Genomic DNA, 21326 nt, shown 5'->3' with positions numbered 1-21326 from the left:
GGGTACAAAAAATCATGCCAGAACAGCGTTTTTTGCTACTTGCACATTTTGTCGAAATAACGCAGATTATAATTTTTAAATTCTAACGCAATATAACATTTTCTGTGGTTCCAACCGAACAATTGTGATTTAGTTTTTATTCGATAAAAATGAAAAGACATTTAACTCGAGAGGAAATGCTAAGAGCAGTCGGAATGCTTGAGGCAGATACAAGTCAAAGAGACGTTGCAAGAGCTTTGGATACATCTCCCAGTGTAACTAACCGTTTGTGGACAAGATATAGAGAGACAAATGATGTTAGAGAACGGCATCAAGGCCCGTCGCGAGTTACCACACCTGCCCAAGACCGTTTTATAACTTTGCAAGCTCAAAGAAATCCTACGGTAACAGCCTCTGTTTTGGTTCAGCAGCTCTTACGAGTGCATAACGTCGAGGTTTCAGGTCAAACTATTAGAAACCGTTTGCATGAGAGAGGACTTCATGCCAGAAGACCCCTAAGGGTTCCTCGGTTAACTTTAGGAAATCGAGGGGCAAGATTAACGTGGTGCCAAGAACATGTTAATTGGAATCAAGAAAGATGGGCCACAGTTCTTTTTACGGATGAGTCTCGATTTTCATTTTATCCTGATTCTGGTAGAATTCGTGTCTGGAGAGAGGAAGGAAATAATAATAATAATAATAATAATAATAATAAATGTCTTTATTCTTGTAAACATATATGTTTGACAAAAAAAGGCGAAGTTTAGCTTTACATACTTAACCATTAACATGAAAGTCGTTTGCGTCATGCCCGGGAAGTAGTAAGGCAACGTGGTGGATCACTAATGTTTTGGGGTGGCATTAGACTTGACGGAAAAACGAACCACTTTTTTGTGGAAAATACAATGACTGGAATAAGTTATAGGCATAATATATTACTACTGCCTGTAATTGTTCCAAATTTACGCGAAATTGGTCCAAATTCGTTGTTGCAACAAGATAATGCCCCACCACATCGAGCACGGCTTGTACGAATCGCTATTGAGGAAAATCAAATCAATCTTCTACCCTGGCCCTCTACCTCACCGGACCTTAGTCCAATTGAGCATGTTTGGGATTGGTTAAAAAGGCAACTTCTTCAACGATTTGACTTTTTTCAAAGCGCTCTGGAGCTTCATCTTGCTTTGACACGTTTGGAGGAGTTGCCCCAATAATTAATTAATAATTTAATTTTGAGTACGCCTAGGCGATGCCAAAGTGTTATTAATAATAGAGGTGGACCATCTGGCTACTAGTTTAATTTGTATTTGGTAAATTTTTATTTTTATAATTTTTTTTTAATAAACGGTAATAAATTTTTTTAATAAAACGGGATTTTGTGGTTTTTTGTTTCTTTATTTTTATTTGGGCCCTAAATTATGAGTAAATTATAATCTACAAAAAAAAAGTTAATAATTATATTGTTATTTTATTCGAATAATGTAAAAAATTGCAATAATTAACTTTTTTCCAATCTTCTCAAAAATATTAACATATTTGTATGTGTTACCTAGATCATTTTGATGTGTGTATACCAGCTTTTTCAGAAATTTACTAAAAAAATTCAAAAATTGGTTTTATCCTGAAGAAATACAAGTTTTACAGTTCGCAGCGACCAGCTTCTTTTTAAAGCTTCTCAAATTGAGATAAAAAAAGGCAAAACTATGTATTATAAGCCCAAATATGTATTTAAATATTATCCCCAATTTGCAGGTAATAGGAAATTAATAAAACAGCTATATATAATAATAAACGACTTTATTCTGAAATGAAAAAATAATTATACCAGTAACACAGACCTCAATATTACTCTAATCCAAAATACTAAACGACAATAAATAATGGCAAAGCGTAAAACTAAATTGCAAAATGTAATATATATATAATAATCCCCATTAGTTTAACAAACAATTAACCAAACGGGGACGTGAGATTAGAGTGGTTTGTAATAGAATTGGTAATTTAATATAATCATACCGTACATTAACCGGGTAATTACCTAAACAATATTCCAAATGTCATTGGTTTAAAATGTAAGTGAACCTCCCCGCAATCTCTCTGTAATTCAGTTATGAATAATTACCAATTGATACATTTAATGCTCAAATTGAACGAGGATATTTATTAATAAATGTCATGTATCAATTAATACTTACTTACACTATAAATAATTAAACATGTTAAATGTAGGAAACTGTAAGTACAAAATAAAAAAGAACAATAAAATAATAGAGATATTGTGGGGTTTCTTTCAAGCAAATGGGTCAGACTAGTTCAACGAGATTCCTAAGTCTCATAGATTTAGAGCCTTATAAATAAGAACCAAGGAAACAGAATGTAGTTATATATAAATCAAAAAGTAAAACGACGACTTGTTACAACCTGATAAAAGAAACCCTGAATGACCGACGAGGTTGAGGTTGCAGTTAATGGAACAACGAAGAAAAAAAAAAGAAAATAGCATAATCATTAAAATAAAGATGCGTCAAGACAAGGAAGGGTAAAAAAGTGTACTGAAATAGAAACACTGCAGGTAAGCCACGATACTTTCAACATACACCAAAAGGTTAAAGACTAAACATAAAAAGACACATGGAAAACATATGTAGAACAACTCTTTTATAACACAAGACCTGAATCTCTTAAAGTAGATGATGAAACAAGTCCAGATATTGATGAGGTCAGAGCAACAATAAATTCCATGAAGGAAAAAAAAATCTCTCTAAGAATTCTATATATAATATAAATATAGAATTTTTGAAACTTTTTGATAAATACAGCATGAGGTGGTTAACAAATGTGAACGGCACGGTAGAAGAAACTACAGGATTTATAAAGATCTGCAGTAGCAACACGAGAGACCATATCATCAATGGTTTAAAGCACAAATATTGTATGTCCTCTTTTTGTTTATTTCGGGGTAAAGTTATAGTTTGAACCCAGTAAAGCAGATGTATAAGGTGTACAAATATTTTAAGTCTAGAATGACGAGTAAGGTGGAAATCAGCGTTTTATTTATATTGTAAAACCACAGACCAATATATTATGTCTAAAGACTCTAAAGCAGTGTGCATTAATACCTTCTCAAATATTTTCCGGACATAATATAAAATGTGTCCTATAGTATTATAAATCTATCGAAGCATATTACAGGAAGTCCTGACATAAAAAATTTATGTTTTTTTCGGGAACAAACACCACTTGTTTAAATATTGCGTCCAGATATAACGTAAATGTGCGATGTAGTATTATTTGTATAAGCCCTCCTGTTCTGATTTGTTTGGACTTTTATGGTGTTATATTTTTATTCTTATAGTGGTGCTTATTGGGGTTACTTTTACAGTGTTCTGTTAGACGTCACTCAAATAAGCAGTGTATTGTCATTTAAAGTGAACTTTTATTGTTGCAAATGTGCAAACGTGGTAAAACCAGTGTCAAACGATGGTTGACCTGAGACGAAAGCAAAACGATGCCAACAAAAGTTTCTGAGAAAATTGCAAAAATCAACAGGTGCAAGAAGATTTTAAGCAATAAAGCCGGTTTTATACAGACGAATAAGATAAATAAATAATTAAACAAAGATTCAATGTACACAATCCCCATAAGCCATTCATACAGCAAAATAAGATAAGAATATAAAAATAAGATCGAAATCCAACTATTAATTTATTATGTGAAAACGAAAGTCCGAACGCCGGTTATTTTGGCCATAATTTTCAGTGAAAGAGAGAGATGTCTCTGATATGTAATTGATTACCCCTATTTCTTATTTTATTTGCCTGTATAAATGGGAACGATTAAATAAAGCCTTATTTATTTTGTTATCTTATTTGCTATTTTGTGGTATTTATATGTATAAATCCAGCTTATTGTATTCTTTTAGTTCTTATCAGGTAAAAATTCCTGGGTTTGTGCAAAATTAAAAATTATAGGATATGCACACATTATTTTCTGGTTTAATTTTAGATTCGCAGAATGCATTACAAATCTGCGAGAAGCGCACCAATTTTGGCGAGGATTGTAGCTCTTCACATTATCATCCAAGTTCTGCACAATCAGATATGATGATTATTCCTTTTGGTATATTGCATTGAATTACCACACTCATATCATTAATGGTTTTTAATGTTCTTTTTTTTATATTGTATTGTTCATTTAATAAATACCCCACCAAACGAGACACGATTTTTAGGAGTCCTGATAAAATATGATCAATTTTTATTGTACGCACTTGTTTTCAGCTGAAGAGCTAACTTAAACCAATTTTCACTGTAGTGTTTCTGGGGTCTATTGCGAAGAGATTGCATAATCAGAACAATCATCGGCATCTTGGTAGAACCAGTGGAGACAAATACTCACTGGTGCTTCGTTCCAGAAAACTTGATAAAAAACATCGAATATTCTGTCAACGAATTAAATATGTTTGAGTATACAATGAATATTATTGGAACAGAGGATGAAAAGACTTAAGCACCACTAAAGTACCGAGTGAGAGTTCATTTACTTCTGAAAAATATGCCCGCAGAAGAGGGAGAAAACGAGTTAACAAGTGACAATAATGAAGATATGGAAACAAATCCCATAGAAAGACTGCCAGAACCAACAACATCCAGAGAAGTTTGGGTATCTGAAGTTAAAAAAACACGGAAAAGGAAAACAGAACCAGATACATGGAAAAAAACTAAGAAAAATAAAAAGAATGTATGGTAAGAGCTCAGACCAGGAAAAAAACCAGGATACATCAACTTCTCAAGATGCAGATTTCAAATGTTCTGATAAGATATCTTTGGAGAGACATCAAATTGTGCATCAAGAGTATTGACGCTGATCGTCAAAAAGCACGCTTATACTTATTCACACAAAATAGCATTCAACGTCACAGGAAACGAACGTCTGAAAGCAACATCACAAAAACTAAATCACGCTTATTTACTACCTGATGAACAGGGCTCCAACTTGCGAGTTTCCTTAAAAATTTGTTATGCAACTTTTAGCATAAGTTTCTTGCCTTGAAAAAGCGTGGCCCAGGTGGAGCTTATATTACATCCAAGGAGCAACACATTATGTTAAAAAACACATATACAGCTTCCCTCCTATGGAAAGTCACTACAGTCGGCGTAATACGAAAAAAAATGTTTTTGGTAGCTAATTTAAATATTTCTGTTGTCTATCGTTTGTATGTTGACGTTTAATGTACAAGTGAAACAATCTCTCCTGTTTCCGTTAATGTTTACCCAAAAATATTTAATAGTTATAATCAATAAATGTTTCATATTCCTAGAAAGGACGAATGTTCCACATGCAATGTGTATTATAGCGCCAAAAGCAATTAAGCAGAAAGCTGGCAACTGCACAAACAGAAGCAGTGGAGATGAAGATGCAGATAAAAAAAGATGATTAGAAGATTCAACCTATCGAGTAATTTCTTTTGATTTACAAGCTATTTTATTAGTCCGAATCTATTACAAGTGTAAGCTCTCTCTTTGTAATTTCACCATATTTTATTCTTTTGACCACAGTGGTTACTGTTACCTTTGACTCATGACTCTTAAGGTATTTGTACAAATTAGCTCATACTGTATCTCATGTTTCTAGTTTTTCTGATACTTGCGGGGGCAAAATCGGAATCAATTTGTTACTGCAGCGATGTTGTTTGCCGTCAATAAAATTGACACTTACAAATATGTAGATCTAAAATTCATGGAATCTGGCCATTCCTACCTAGAACTATGCACGTAAACATCGCAAAATTTTCAGAACCGAAGAATGGGGGTTGCTAATACACATGGCCAAAAAAAAAACAATCTCATTATCAGGTCTATAAGGTTGCTTTTCCATATTTTTATCACTTACAGAAACTCAAAGGAATAGATAAAATGGCTTCACATTAAATGGCTAAGATTTGATAAATCTAAACCATTCAGTCAATGTAAATATTCATTGGCTGATAATGAATTCTTAGAATGTGATGTTTTGCAAGGAAAAAAAAGAAAACTGTATCGTGGAAAACTCTGGATTTATCAGAAAAATATAAACAAAGATTGCCAATTTAAGGAGCAAAAAAAACTTCCAGTATTTGCTTGGCAAGCAAATTATTCCTATAGCATACAAAAGTTATTATGAAAGTTTACGGAGTTCAAAGAAAGACAAAGATCTTGTTCCATATAAAACAACCCCTAACGTCTGCGATGAAGAAGATTAAAATCCCGATTATATGATAAGTTTTGTTCTAACTTTGATTCGTATTTTTTTTAAATAAAATCTTTAAATTTTAATAATAAATAAATTGTTTTCTTGATTAAGCCTGATTGTAGTATGTCCAATTAAGGAAATTTAATATATGGTATATGCAGCAAATTATAACTATTTTTATTAAAAATGGCTATCATAATATATTTGTACAACAAATAACTAAACTCACTTAAAAAATACCAAATATTTTGTTTATCACGCAATTTACTTGAATGCAAAAGAAAATCTATTTTTCGTATTTGCGCCAAATGTATGGACCTAAAATATTTGCGGTTTAAACCACCGATATATAACATCCAAGTGTTATTCTAGCGATGCAGACATGAACGTGTTTGCATGTTTTCTTGACTACCAGAAGGCTTTTCGTAGAGTAAAACATCGAAAAATTGTAGAAATTCTGAAAATGTAGGCTTGGGTGAAAGGGACATCAAAATACTAATTAACCTGTACTAAAATCTTGTCAGAATCGAAAATAATAAACGGAGGAAATGAAGATATTCCGAATTCATATTTAGAGAAGCCTTAGAACATTCCTGAATGGAGAACAGTATTCGTTATGCAAACAATATGATCGTTTTTGCCGACAGCCTAGAGGTTACAAATACTCATGCACAGAATAACAGAGTGCAGTCCTATAGGCCACTATAGGCGTGAACAATATTATTAAAAAGATAAAAGTAATGAGTATAAGCAAAGACAACATTAATAACTTTCAAATTATAATCAACCGAAAACCGATAGAACAGTCTTGTCTCTCGACTCTGGTGAACGAGGAATGGGATCATTCGCAGGAAATACGAAGCAGAATATAAAAAGCCAATAGAGATAATAGTAATATAGAAGCATGGATACCTACTGAAGCGATAACGAAGAAATTGGAAGCATTCTAGTCATGATTATATCGTAGAATATTGAAAATACCATGGACAGACCACATAATAAATACAAATATGGAGGTTGTGAAAAGGAAGTGACTAATACTGTGAAGGAACGAGGAAGCTCCAATTTTGGGTTGGTAATGAGAAATGAAAACAGAGTGTGGGTAGAGGGAGAATCTTATGGTTAAAAAAATTATATAACCTGGTTTGGTATGAGTACAACTGAGTGGTTCCTATTTGATAGACAATATCCGAAACGAGTAGGAACTATAAACTATAAAAAGATTACCCTTTCTACTATCTCAAAATCACAACTTCGATCCTAGTTCCAAAAAAAAACAATTTAAGTAATCGAAATTCAGTCACATAGTTTTTTCTTTAAAATGGTATTAACCTTCGTATAAACGTCATTTGAAAAAAAGGGAAAGAAACTAAGGAAGCGTTAGCTTTAATGGCATCTTACTAGTAAATTCTCATTTCCATAGGATAATGGGAAAATTAGGAACAGAGGATGCCCTGGATCGTAGGACCTGAGGAAGAATAAAATTGCACTCTTTTAGAAAATTGTAATCAAATAACAACATTATAGCTATTAAAGACATTGAATAATCCAAATGTGCTGTTAATATACACAAAAACCTAATTCCTTGTGCATCTTTTATATAGCGGTTATTTTTACATGTATAAATTTTTATTTGTCTAGACCATGAAATCTACCCTTAATTTACATTCTTTAAATTCCCCGTTGTGCTCATCTTTAGATTTTTTAAGGGTCGAATCTGAAGCCATTGCCCTTCATCCCCTAAAATTTGGGTGTTACGTATGAAATAAAACCGAACAAAAATTTCACTTCCGGAAATATTGACATATTTGGACTAACCATGTAAGTAATTAGGATTGGATGCAAATTTTGTAAAAATATACAGGACGTCAAGACGGATGAAGGGTGCAATCAACCAATTATCCCCATACCGCAATAATTCAATTGTTAATTAAATACACTTTATAATTGGTTATTTATTAAAAATACTTACTCATCATTCCGATGTATTATAAAGAAGAAATCAAGGAACCTGCAAGCACAAAATTAAAAAAAAAACAAACATGATGGAAATATTATGTTAAAAATTATCGCTGACGGAACAGGGAGGGGCACCAAAAATATCAATAAAAAAAATGAAATATTCAACAATTTGCATTTCAATTAATGTCTTACGTCATACTGGCCATTTAAATCTGCAGTAATTCGGTCGTGTCCATCCAGTCTTGAATATCCGGTTTACCGCGACCGCTTTGTGGCAACGTGCGCCGCATTTCCTCCCATTTGCCTACAACGTAAAAGGTGTACTGTAGAACCATAGAAATGTGCCACGAAATATTCAAAACGTACACCTTTTTCAAACGAATTGCACTAATATGGTCACAAATTAGATAAAGCACCAGTAATAAATCAAAATATTGGATGAAGTAGATTATGACACAATCAATAAAATATCACAAAAATCAATAGAAAAACGAATATATCAATATAAAGATAAATCACAAATATATATGTAAATATAAAACAGTATAAGACAAATATATAAACAGTATATAATTTTTCCAAAATTCATGAAAAAGAAGTAAAAATATGATTTTGGCTCATACAGATTTAAAATGTTAAAACAAAACAATACAAATTTCAGATATTAGTAAATCAATTGCTATTTAAAAATTGTACCTTAATGCTAAATGGCTTATATTAATTAAGTAACCACATGTAAAAGAAAGTAATTAAATATTTATAAAGGATCTCAATTGGTTCTCAGGGAGACACCTTTTCGTTGTACTTTGGCCCATCAAGGGGAATTAAGTACATGGGAGGAGTAAGGGCAATTAAATGGGAGTAAAAATTGTTAAAGTTAAGTCTTGTAATAGTCGTTAACAAATGCCAAAACTTCCTTTAAAACCTTTAAACATATTTGGGAAGTTTCTTAACCTGGCCTTACATCTCTTAACGTAAGTAGGCTACCAGAAAAAATCGGTAAGTTTTTACATTGTTTTCCCGTTTTTTTGTGAATCACTTATTTTCTGTGTAATTTTAAAATGACGCCACGAATCTAGGATCCAAACAACTTCAACTGATCCCGTGCACTTTCCCCCAATAAAAATTTTTCTCTCTTGTAATTGTTCTATAGAGTTCAAAGTTTTCTTTTCACAACTTTTTTTGTCACATTATTTGGTCAAAAGGGGACACTCTTATTTAGCATAGAGTAATTTTCATAAATTTGTTCGAACATCAAATCTATGTCTGCGATATTTCACTTTTGTTTTTATTTTAATAATTGTTTCGTATTAAAAGTTCTCTCAAATCGTTGTTTATAATGAATTGAATATATGAAGTGTTTCCCAAACAAGTTTCCATAAACTCGCCAAAATCCAAAACGGTCCTAAACAGGCGATACCTAAAACTTTAATTAAACGAACTTATCGTTAACCGTTTTTGATACCTGGACAGGTTTCTACTCAACATTCATCTGAAAAGATTAAAATAAGGCAGTTCTTAATTATTATTAAAAATCATGTACAATGCTGATGATTGTACTCGAATAAATTTTCATTTTATCACCCTATTTACTTAAACACGAAATGTTTGCCAAGCAAGTATCGCAACGGTATATATAACCAATGTATTTTTATTTTTTATAAAAAAACGACTATTTTCTTACACTCCACATGTCGAAAACATTATAAGCACGTGTTCAAAGCAAATAAGTTTTAAATATTCAAAAATTATAATAATTCCTAATGGCGAACCAAATCCTATTATGTGCCATTACAATAGGTTCCATGTTTGTAACAAATTGTTCTTTAACAAAAACTCATTTGGTATTTGTAGGGCTTTAGATAGAGGGTGTATCATAGACGATGGTAGGTTAGGCCTTTACGGAAACTGAGACATTGGTTTTTTTTTAAATATGGCAACATAGGTAGTTTCCTGGCATCTAACGATCTGAAATATTTTTACCGATGCAACTTTGTCACCAAAAAATAGCGTCATCTTTGATATTTTAAGTAGTTACCTATAGTAAAAAATATAATAAACACAAACTTCATCCAACAAGAATGCTTTATTCGAGGTAGGTTTTCGATGTTAGATCATTCTATGTTTTGGATGTTAGTGTTTTGGTTATAAGAATAATAAAATCAAAACTTGTCTTAAGCATAGTTACCTAACTAGAAATAGAGCTAATGACCATATTGAAGGGTAATTTGAGATACTTTAATTACTTTTCGCCTAAAATATATAATCTGCTGGCCTTGGAAATTAAAAATATAAGAAAAATACATATTTTTAAGAAACAATGCAAATCTTTTATTTTTGAAACAATGAATACATTTAAAAGTTTATTTTAATTTGAAATAACTAGCCTTAGTTTGAAATAACTATCTAATTAGGTAAATGATTGTTATTGCTGATTGGAATGCTTTTTTGGCAATGTTTTTTTTTTACTGTATTATATATAATTATAATTTTTCAATTTGTTTAGATGGCGAATAATGGTTTATGTCTTTTAATGGTTTTTGGGATTTATCAGTATATATTGGAGAGTATGTGTTGCAACCTTTGCACATACAGATATTAGGTTATCTAGGTGGGTGTAGGTTGCAATATTCTGTTCATTATTATCTTTGCATCAACCTAGCAAATCTGCTATAATATTGTAGATTCAGTATTTAGGACTTAAGTTAATAATTATTTTCCATTATTTTTTATTCAAAGCATACCTCTAATTTGTACCTCTCTTTTTTAATATTCTAATCAGCATTCGTAAAACTTAAATTACTGAGTGTAGTATATCAAGACCCTGTATTGGTTTTGTTTTGAAAAATACAGAGTCGTTGAAAATTTGTACTCAGAGATGAATTCCAAGTTTTCCGAGGTGTAAATTTAGTTAGATGTATATTTTAAACAAAACAAAAAAAATTATACAAATTAATAATAATTAAAAAACTCACTAGAGATACAATAGTGTTCATACCAACTCCATCCCAATTAAACCCATTAGAGATACTCATATTGTGAGATATCTCACTTCTAACTATTTTTTAACTGTGCAACACTGCCGTCCTAAGAAAGGTCATATCTGGCAATTTTATCAAAGTTAGGTTCATACAATATTTAGGATTGATATATAATTTTCTACCTATTGCACTAGAAACAATAGTCGTATATTGCAAATTAATGACTCAAGTTTCCTTATGAAATTTGTCATAACTGCAAAGTTTCCACGGTTCCTAGTGAATCTTGTCGGATCTAGCTAATGCTAAGAAAAACTGTCATATTCGCACATATACGTCTGTTCCTTTCAGGACTAGTAAAACAAAAAAAAATTAGTGTCCTTATTAAGTTAGTCGTATATGGCAGATACTAACAAAAATTGTATATTACAATTTCGCCGTGAGCTCGCGAATGTGCAAACAACATAACCTAAATTTGTGTGCCTCGTTTGAATGTTAAATTAAACACTAAGATAAGAATCGATATTTTTTTAATATTTAATGGTTTGATTACTGTTTTATTTTTCGAGAAATATTGACGATAAATAGATAAAGGTAAGTAGTTTTTTGTTTATTTATGTTAAAAAGTGTTTGAAATCTAAAAACTTGCTACTACTAACTAGAACTTGTTTTAATTTGTTGTGCTAATTTCACTGTATATTTTGTATTTTTGAAACAAAATTATTTTGTATATTTTATAATTGTATTAAATTTAGTACTGAAAAGTATGAAAAATAAACTTAAAATTAATCTCGGGTCTAAGCCTCGAATACGTTGTTTCATCATTTTAGCATGAATAGCAGGACTCAAAAAATCATGCAACTTGCCACAAATACCATGGAAAAAAATGAGCTAACTAGTTCGTTGGAATCGTTTGCTAATTTTTTGGAAGATTGTGATGATTCTGATAAAGACCGAGACTTTGTCTTATCAGACTTTGAACAGGACGCGGATTTAGTCAGTAGTTCATCGGAAGATGACATAAATGAATTCTTATATGTAGAAGAAGACGACCTTCCTTTGTCCATCTTAAAAGAAAGAGACACTCCAAAAGAAATAAAAAAAATGCTAGATTCTATGATTCAAGAAGTTTCAAAAAATTTGGATGGTGCTGTTTATACAAAAAAAGGTACAATAAGGAAAAGGAAAAGTATGATACTTCTCCTGCAACACGAAAAAAAAATAGACTTGACAAACATGAGAAAACAAAAATATTCATCTGTAAAAGAAAACTGTGGTAGAAAGTGTACAAAGAAATGTATTACAAAAATCGGTATGCAACGGCAGAATCAGATTAATCAGGAATATTGGGACTTGGAGGAAAAAGAAAGGCGAGCCTTTATATTGCATAAAACTAGCACCACTGGTGTTGAAGATCAATCATTTTAGCTGCTGAAGGATCCCGAAGAAATAGATCTGTTCAGTATAATTAACCTGATAAGAATGGCTGCAATCAAAAAGTTTGCAAAATTTTTTTTTGCCAACATTAGGGTATGAACTAAAAAATTACCGTGTTCTTAGAAATGTTACTTTAATAAATGAAAGGACATCTATTGCTTCAAAACCAGATAATAGAGGTAGAAAACAAAAATAAAATAAATTTGATGAAACATTGATTGAACAACATGTTGAAAGCTTTCCACCCACAATTTCGCATTATAGACGGGAGCACGCCCCACTACAAAGATACGTGCCAAGCAATATTACAATAAGGGCAATGCATCAAGATTTTTTATTGAAGCTTAATGCTAAAATTTCTTATGAAATGTATAGAAAAGTTGTTGCCAAAATGAATATATCGTTTTCAAATTTAGGTCATGAGGAGTGTTCTGACTGTGAATCATTTAGATTACATTGTATCTCGACCAAACATGAAAAAGAAAATATCTGCCAAACTTGTGAAATATGTACATCATTCAAGAAACATCAAGATGCATATCGGAAAGCAAGGTAGGAGTATAAACAGGATAGTGCTGCGAAAGATGGTTTATACTTTTCAGCTGACCTAGGTACCTTTCAATTTAAAAATCTAAAATTAAATAATTAATTTTTTTACTGTTACAGGTTATTATGCTTCCTAGATGCGAAATGTTTAAAGAAATTATGTTTATGCCAAGAGTTATTGCATTCAACGAAACATTTGTGCCAATAGGGAAATCTCAGGAAAAACCGTTCGCCTTTATTTGGCATGAAGGTGTATCGGGATTAGCCGTGAGAGATGCTCCAAATGTGACCACCTGGCTGGACAACTGTGCAGCCCAAAATAAAAACTGGGGATATTTTTTTTAACATATATAATTAATTCGAACGAAATCAACCTAAAAACTTTGAATTTAAAATATTTTCAGCCTGGGCACACTTTTATGTCTAGTGATGCTTTTCATCATCAAGTTAAATTAGCCTTAAAAAGAAAAAAAAAGTGTATGATTTCAAAGATTTCAGAGAATGTGTTACTTTAGCCAATTCAAAAAAGGTAGTTGTCAAAGAAATGAATATAAACAATTTTTATACTTTTTCGGATTTAACCTCCCAATATAAACTAAAGAAAATTAACCCCAGACCCTATTTACAAGATATGGTTTTTGTTCAGTTCGAAAGAGGAAAAAGATCTTTGAATTATAAAACATCTTTTTCAGAAGATTTTCAGTCCTTGAATTACCTATTAACCAAATATGAAACAGGACCCTTACCTCACCCTAATCAAAAAATTTGTGAGAGGGGTATATCCAAAGAAAGAAAAAGTAACATTTTAACTAAGATTCAAGGGTTGATTCCAGAAAATCGTTTACCATTCTGGGAAAATTTTGTAGAAGCTGAAACAGAAGTAGCTCTAGATTGACTCAAATTAAAGAAAATACTATGTTTTAAAGAATAATATTTTTTTCGTAATAAAATATGTTATTTTTAATGGCTTAATAAAATATTTTGAAAGATACGATTGTTTTTCTTAGCAATTATAACTAAGATTGTCTAGAAGAAATGGCATATCTGACTTATCCTAACTGTAAGTTTTTAAACATATTCCACATAATTCTTATTATTAATCACCACATATCTTATTATATATATTAAAAAAATCATACTTCTTAAGTACCTATTTCATTTTATAACTTCAAATAATGTGACTAAAATAGTAAGAAAAAAAAATATATTTTTATATAAATCACCCTCGTGTAAAAATATAAAAAGTGCAGATACGACCTTCTTTTTTAGGACGGCAGAACAGAATGTTTAAATGCAAATATTTCAAAAACGGGTTGTTTAACCGAAATAAATGTAGTACAGCTTTTTTTTCTTAAAAATCATCATTCGATCAGTTACTTCAATAAAAAATTGTACGATTCGTGGCGATTCCCCGTTTTTATATCGACATCTAAAAAAAAAGTTGTGCTACATAGAAAAAACAGATTCAAACATTAAGTTTTAACTCCCTGTATCTTATTTATGAGCGACATTTTATTATTTATAGTCATATTTGGCTAACCATCGATATTTTCGCGATTTTAATCTAGAATTCCTTTTTAGCGCATTCATTACCGACCCTGTATAGATATATAGAAAATTACGGTTTAAAAAATCTGTTTAAGTTGATATTTTTTTGCAGCCAAATATTTGAATAAAATGGTTTTTTTTTATTAATTAAATAATTTTGTTTTCTTTTACCCATTTTAATAGGTTTGAATCCCATTAAAATAGTGCAGCCAAATTTGGCCAAAAAGTTGCTATATTATTTATGATTTGTACGTTTTTAAGTATAGTATGGGACAATATTACAAAAGTAAGTACGGATTATAAAAATACACAATACTAACCTATAGAGTGTGTACGCCCGGCAACACTAAATCGCTTAAAAATAATTAAAAACCCTAAAACAATTACCTATGTTGCCAAATTTTCCAAAAAAATCCAATAAATTCCGTAAACGACTTACCATCGACATCACTGTTATCAAGTCAAATGTAATGAATAATTTCACAGTTTAACCATAAAAGTAAATAAGAAATATTTTATAAAAATGTGCAATATACCAAAAAAAAAAAACACTCATAAATTGCAAGTAAATAAGCCGCATTAAAACAAATTTAATTAAAATCGATAAATATTAAAAACGATAATATAAAATATAATTAAATGTGCCACATATGGGAGCATACTGTACCTCTGGCAACATTGGATGTGTGGATGGGGAAAGTCTCTGAAAAAACAGAATAAAAAAACAAACACAATACGTAAGGTTTAATTTAATCGATACAGAACGGACAGTTCGACTGCCAAATACATCAATGATTTAAGGTTACATACACTTCGAGTATATATATGTCAAAATACAAAGATATTTAACCTGTTAAATAAGATCTGAGATAAATTTAAAGCAGTAGTTTATTTTCTAAGGATTAAATATAGTAAAAAGTACACCTTACATAAAACATTATGGGGGAAAATTAAATGTAATCAATCAAAAGGATGGCTCGTAAATCCTTACCTTTTTTTTAAACTAATTATTTGACCCTGCTCTGGACACACCTAAGTAATTGAAATGAAATTCACGGGGCAAAAACCTTATAAAATAAATACTGCCTAAAATAACGATAGTAAAAAGTTAAAGGGAAAAATATAAACAAAAAAAAAAAGAAATGAAACCACTTAAACTAACCTACAATTATTTATATATATATACCAAAAAAACAGAGCATGTTGGTTGCTTGAAAAAAAAGGGAAACAACCAAAACGCGATCTTTTGGTTTTTCTAATACAGATTTAAAGTAAACTTAAAAAGTGAACGCCTCTCCAGAAATCCGGGTCAGTACGCCGTTAAAAATCTCTTAAATCTAAGGGGGTGGTTTTTAAAACGTTTAAATCGGAATTTCTGTCTGTCGACCTGGTACAGACACTGTAGTCGGTGCAAAATTATCTGGAAATGATAGATAAAACTGATATTGTGGTCTGTGGTCGAGGGATACCTGAAAAGTTCCGGTTTTTTAGCAAGGTACTGCCGTACTTTTGGTTTTTCGTTAATTATGAGAGATATTATGTTTAACATAATAATAATAATAATAATAATAATAATAATAATAATAATAATAATAATAAAGGTCTTTTTATTTAGGAAAAAAAAATGCAATAATTACAAGGTTAATAGTTTAAAGGCGAGATTCAGCGCACAAAGATTCAGATATCTGAATGCCTGTTTTTCCATCTAACAAAACACATCACAAAGCAAAAGATACAGTCTGTTATATGTATGTATATCATAATATATAGTCTATTGCATTAATTGTTTTTGTTATCATCATCGGAATAGAGAAAAGAAAGTACAAAAATAAAAAAAGAAAAAAAAAAAGAAACGAAACAACCACTAAATTATGCTTTATTGTTCCTGCAGTAATTTCTTAAAAATGTATTTTTTTAAAGAATACAAGCTAAAAATGTTTTCAGTATTAGTTTGGCAGCTATTTATAATTTTTGAAATTTGATAAGAAAATGATCTTTTATAAGTTTCAGTTGAGTGAAGCGGAGGTGTTAGCCTTCCTTTATACCGGGTATTAATATTGTGAACATCTGTGCGAAATTTTATTTTATTATATAAGTAAGGTGGAGATCTTAAATTAATTATTTTAAAAAACATTGAAACAAGATGCGTGAAAAATCCTTCTGTGCATAGTCAACCACCTGGTTTCCTTAAGCTTGTGTTTTATGGGGTTGCGCTTTCTTATGCCATATATTAATCTAAGGCACGCATTTTGGAGTTTCTCAATTCTACTCTCTTCGGCAGTTCTCAAGCATGGACCATACACTGCATCGCAATGATTAAGCTGTGATAGGACCAGCGAATCATACAGTAGAATTTTTGTTTTTCTATTTAAAACGTAACGATGTGTATAAATATTTTTAAGATTTAAAAATCCTTTTTGAATACATGAATTTACGTGCTGCGTGAATCGCAGGTCACTATCCAGAATCAAACCCAAGCTCTTGCAGTGCTCGACGTGTTTTATAGGCTCGTTATTGATATGAATTAGGTCCCTATAATACTGTAAAAAACTCTTACGGCTACCCTTGCCCCCAAACATCATAAATGCTGATTTAATAGAATTTAATTGTAAGCAATGATTTTTAGAAAACTCGTAAATGCTGGCAAGGTCATAATTAATGGCAGCCACTGCTTGGGAACTTTCACCTGGTTCAAATGAGAGATGTATTTGAGTATCATCAGCATAATAGTGCTGCTTAGATGATATGAATATTTTTGCCATACATAGATTGAAAAAAGGATTGGCCCAAGGATGGAGCCCTGAGGCACGCCAGAAGAAATCTCTAAAAACCGGAATCTACGCCATTATAAGAAACAGCTTGATACCTATCTCTAAGATAATCAGCAATCAACGCGCATGCCTTCTCCCCTAAACCAACAGATGACAAAATATTTATTAAAAGATCATGGTTGAGAGTATCAAAGGCCTTGCTATAGTCAAGCATTACCAGTAATGTTAATTTATTGGAATCAAATGCTGATAAAACATCATCAGTTATAGAGGCCAATGCCTTACAACAGATGTGGTTTGATCTAAACCCTGATTGTGTCACTGGTAAAATTAAGTTGTCTTTAACATATTTCTGAAGCTGCATTTCCATTACTTTTTCTAATATTTTTGATAGCGTTGGAAGAATGCTTATTGGCCTCAGATCGCTTAATGTAAGAGGATTTAACGTCTTGGGTAAAGGGCTAACTTTCGCTTTTTTCCACATTGAAGGAAAAACAGAATTTTCGAGACAGAAGTTTATGACATGGACAATATAAGGTAGTAGAAAAGGCAGGCATAGTCGGATGGTAAGTATATTAATTTCATCAATACCCGTAGCAGTAGTTTTAATGTTATTAATAACCTTTACAATATCATACTCCGACACGGCCAAAAACCTAAAATTCGTTTGAAATAAGTAATTTTTAACACTTTTATAATGATTTAGAGTATTTTTATTTAAATTAATTTTTGCAACAGAGTTGATAAAAAACTGATTAATTTTTTCAACATTTTCAAGATTTTTAGGAATATTATTTCTATTTAATTGGGTCTAGATTTTAAGTAAGTGGAATTCAATGATATTTATCAATGTGCTTTTAAGTTTAATCAGCATTCGGGTTTAAGGATTGATTAAATAAAAAGCGTACTATAGTTTTAAATAACCGACGTTTCGCATGAGTTATTTGTTTCTTCAGGACACTGAAATATTTGGTAATATTTTAAGATATATATGCAGGTAGGGGAATTAAAGATTACGCATTGTCCAAAAAATTGGCACACACTTCGTATCGTCTGATATTGCTGTTTTTATTTTTTACAGAATAACAATAATTGGTTTGCCTTATTTTAATTGACTACAAACTGCGCTGTTGAATTTTTTTATTTTTTTCTTAACTTATTATAGCTGTTTATACTCCTTCCGAAGCGTTTTATTATAAGCAAATTATTAAATAGTTTTTAGTATTTATGATATTTATTTTATTGGGTCTTACGTCACTCATAGCAAAAATCAATTCAAAAAATACTATCTCACACGCTCAAAAATTGAAAAGAAGAGAAAAATAGACTTATTCACGTATTTAAAAGAAATATTAACTCAAATTTATAATGATACCGTTCAATATACTTAATATAAGTTCAATAATTTTTAAATACAATAATTTACTTGAGGTATAATACTTTTTTTATATACCTAGGAGCTGAGGTTTAATCTATTAATCTCTGAGCTCGTTTCTTCTTTTTTGAATATCCTACCTAACTTTGTTATTAATGTTAAAATTAAAAACGATAAAAACAACGAGAAGACCTACTTTTTTTTTAAAAATACGTAATTTGAACCAACGTTTCGGTAGTTACATCTACTACCGTTATCAAGGTAACAAAAGTAAAATTAAATTAAATTAAAAATATGAACAAAATATACTTATCTTCTGAATTTCCTGTTATATAATACTTCTTTCAAAACTCCTTCCTAACTCGACAATACTTTAAATACTTTTTTATATAATTTCACGGTTGATTAATAGTTTGACAAACTGTCTTGAAAGAAAACAAAAGATTCAAAGGTTACTTTTTTAAAATTAATTAATTAAAAAAAAATCTATTATACCTCAAGTAAATTATTGTATTTAAAACTTATTGAACTTAAATTAAATTAAGTATATTGAACGGTATCATTATAGATTTGAGTTCATATTTCTTTTAAATATGTGAATAAGTCTATTTTCTTCTTCTTTTCAATTTTTGAGTGTGTGAGATAGTATTTTCTAAATTGATTTTTACTATAAGTGACGGAATTCCCAATAAAATAAGTAACTTAACCTATGAATCCCTTTAAAATAATAAACAAAATGGATTCCCCTAAAATTATCTTCCTTTATGCGTGTGATTTGGATTTAGATTGGATTTTATTTTAAGTTAATTTTCTTTAGCATAAGAAAATAACTGGGTATTATTTTTTTTTGTGTTGCAATTGTATGTACATAATTTCCTTCATATATATTGGTGTCTGTAATTGGCTCTCGGGTTGTTATACTTTATAAATAAATAAGTGAAGACTCTTCCCAGTATTTGGCAAAAGCATGGGAACAAATGTTTTAAATTTTCTAACTCAGGAGATATGAATCAAAAAAATAATGTAAATAGTTTGAGATAAGTAGCCATCGAGCGATATGCAGTCGAACAACGAATAATTATTGTTAAAACACACCGCAAGTATGGAGAATGTTTTACGGAAACAATTGGTAAATTGCATTAGTCGCAGTGCGTAAAAATATTGGCGAGAATCTGGGAAATCGTCATCTGTCATCATACACAGCAGTTTCAGCATTTCACAGAGCACTACCCATCGAATTGTCACAAGATCTTCATTTCCACGCTTATAAGATTCAGACATAAACAAGAAATAAAACCATTGAACCTGGATAAACAGCAAATATATATCAATTTTTCGAAGAAAATTCTTTTTAGCGATACGACACACTTTCAGTTTAATGGCCAAAAAATCCCAGAGTTATTCAAAAAAAAAAAAATGCATCTATTAAGAGTCACTGTTTGATGCAGACTTTGGATAAGTAGAGTAGTTGGACTGTACTTCTTAGAGGATGAGGCAGAAAATGCAGTACCGTGAACAGCGAACACTATCGTAACATGCTGACTGAATTTTTATGGCTTCAATTGGATGGTAGAGATACGGAAGGTATGTAGTACCAACAGGTTGCAAGGAACGTTTCCCGATCGTGTCAGTGTTTTTTAAAATTCCTCGTATACGCTAATAACCCAATAACAATTCCACAATTAAAAAACCAAATTAAACGAGTTATTAGCAAAATTGGTCCACAATAATTGAATGAATATGTAATTGAAAATTTGTCAAGAAAGAAATAAGAGTATGCCATCAAAGTCGAGTTAAAACACTCAGTTTAAAATAAATTATGACTTTTATTTTACAATTAAAATGTGCGTTCTTATTGGGACATCCTTTAGTACAGCTTTTTTCACATAGAAAAAATGAACAAAGCATTTTTTTCATGATATTGTGACAACAAATTATGAAAAATAACATAAATAGTGCCCTCTATATTCTATATCAAAACTTTTTATAAATAGGTAAGTATGGTTAAATCATAATATTGTGTCATAAGGAGGCTGTAATTTTTCTATAACCGGACTTTTTAATTATTCATCTCAATTACGATAAAAACGCAACAATGTTTCATTGTTGTCCTAACCGGGCAGTACCTTACTAAAAAACACTCAAAAGAGGAGAAAAAAAACTTAAGCGTGTACGTAAAAACAACAACTGGGTCAATCCTGAAACAAAAGCCGGTCGAGTAGCAGAGCAAGAAATAATAAACGGGTGGAAACGGAAAAAAAGTACACTATATTCAAGAACAAAAAAACTCAGCAAAAAAATATACCATGAAAACGTTTTAAAGGGAGACTAACTGTTACTCACGATTCGATTAAAAGCGTCGTCGTGGTCCGGTTAGTTCCCGTCCGATTGATTTTGTGGGGCGGACGCGGCCTGACCGCCGTAACCGTATTGCGGAAATCCGTAATTCTGTTGACCGCCCGGTTGTCCTTGACCTCCGTAGTAGGCTGCAAATGAATT

At 31.0% G+C, this 21326-nt stretch overlaps 1 protein-coding gene across 4 annotated transcripts in view; it reads right to left on the bottom strand.

Moving 5' to 3' along the window:
- Positions 1-1759: 1759 nt before the first annotated feature.
- The window catches only part of LOC126743079 (far upstream element-binding protein 2-like), a 50909-nt gene continuing 31342 nt past the window's right edge, over positions 1760-21326 (bottom strand). For 2 of the 4 annotated variants that reach the window (XM_050450014.1, XM_050450017.1), the window contains exons 12-13: positions 21171-21313; positions 15411-16101 (exon numbers count right to left, since the gene is read on the bottom strand). In XM_050450014.1, the coding sequence (XP_050305971.1) occupies positions 21201-21313 (113 nt within the window). In that variant the 3' untranslated portion in view covers positions 15411-16101; positions 21171-21200. Of the gene's footprint in view, positions 8477-15410; positions 16151-21170; positions 21314-21326 lie in introns of those variants that run through there. The other 2 variants (XM_050450015.1, XM_050450016.1) reach the window with 2 other exon arrangements.

The sequence above is a fragment of the Anthonomus grandis genome, chromosome 12 (assembly GCF_022605725.1).
Source record: "Anthonomus grandis grandis chromosome 12, icAntGran1.3, whole genome shotgun sequence".
Lineage (NCBI taxonomy): Eukaryota > Metazoa > Arthropoda > Insecta > Coleoptera > Curculionidae > Anthonomus > Anthonomus grandis.
This window is presented reverse-complemented; position numbering and strand designations above follow the sequence as displayed.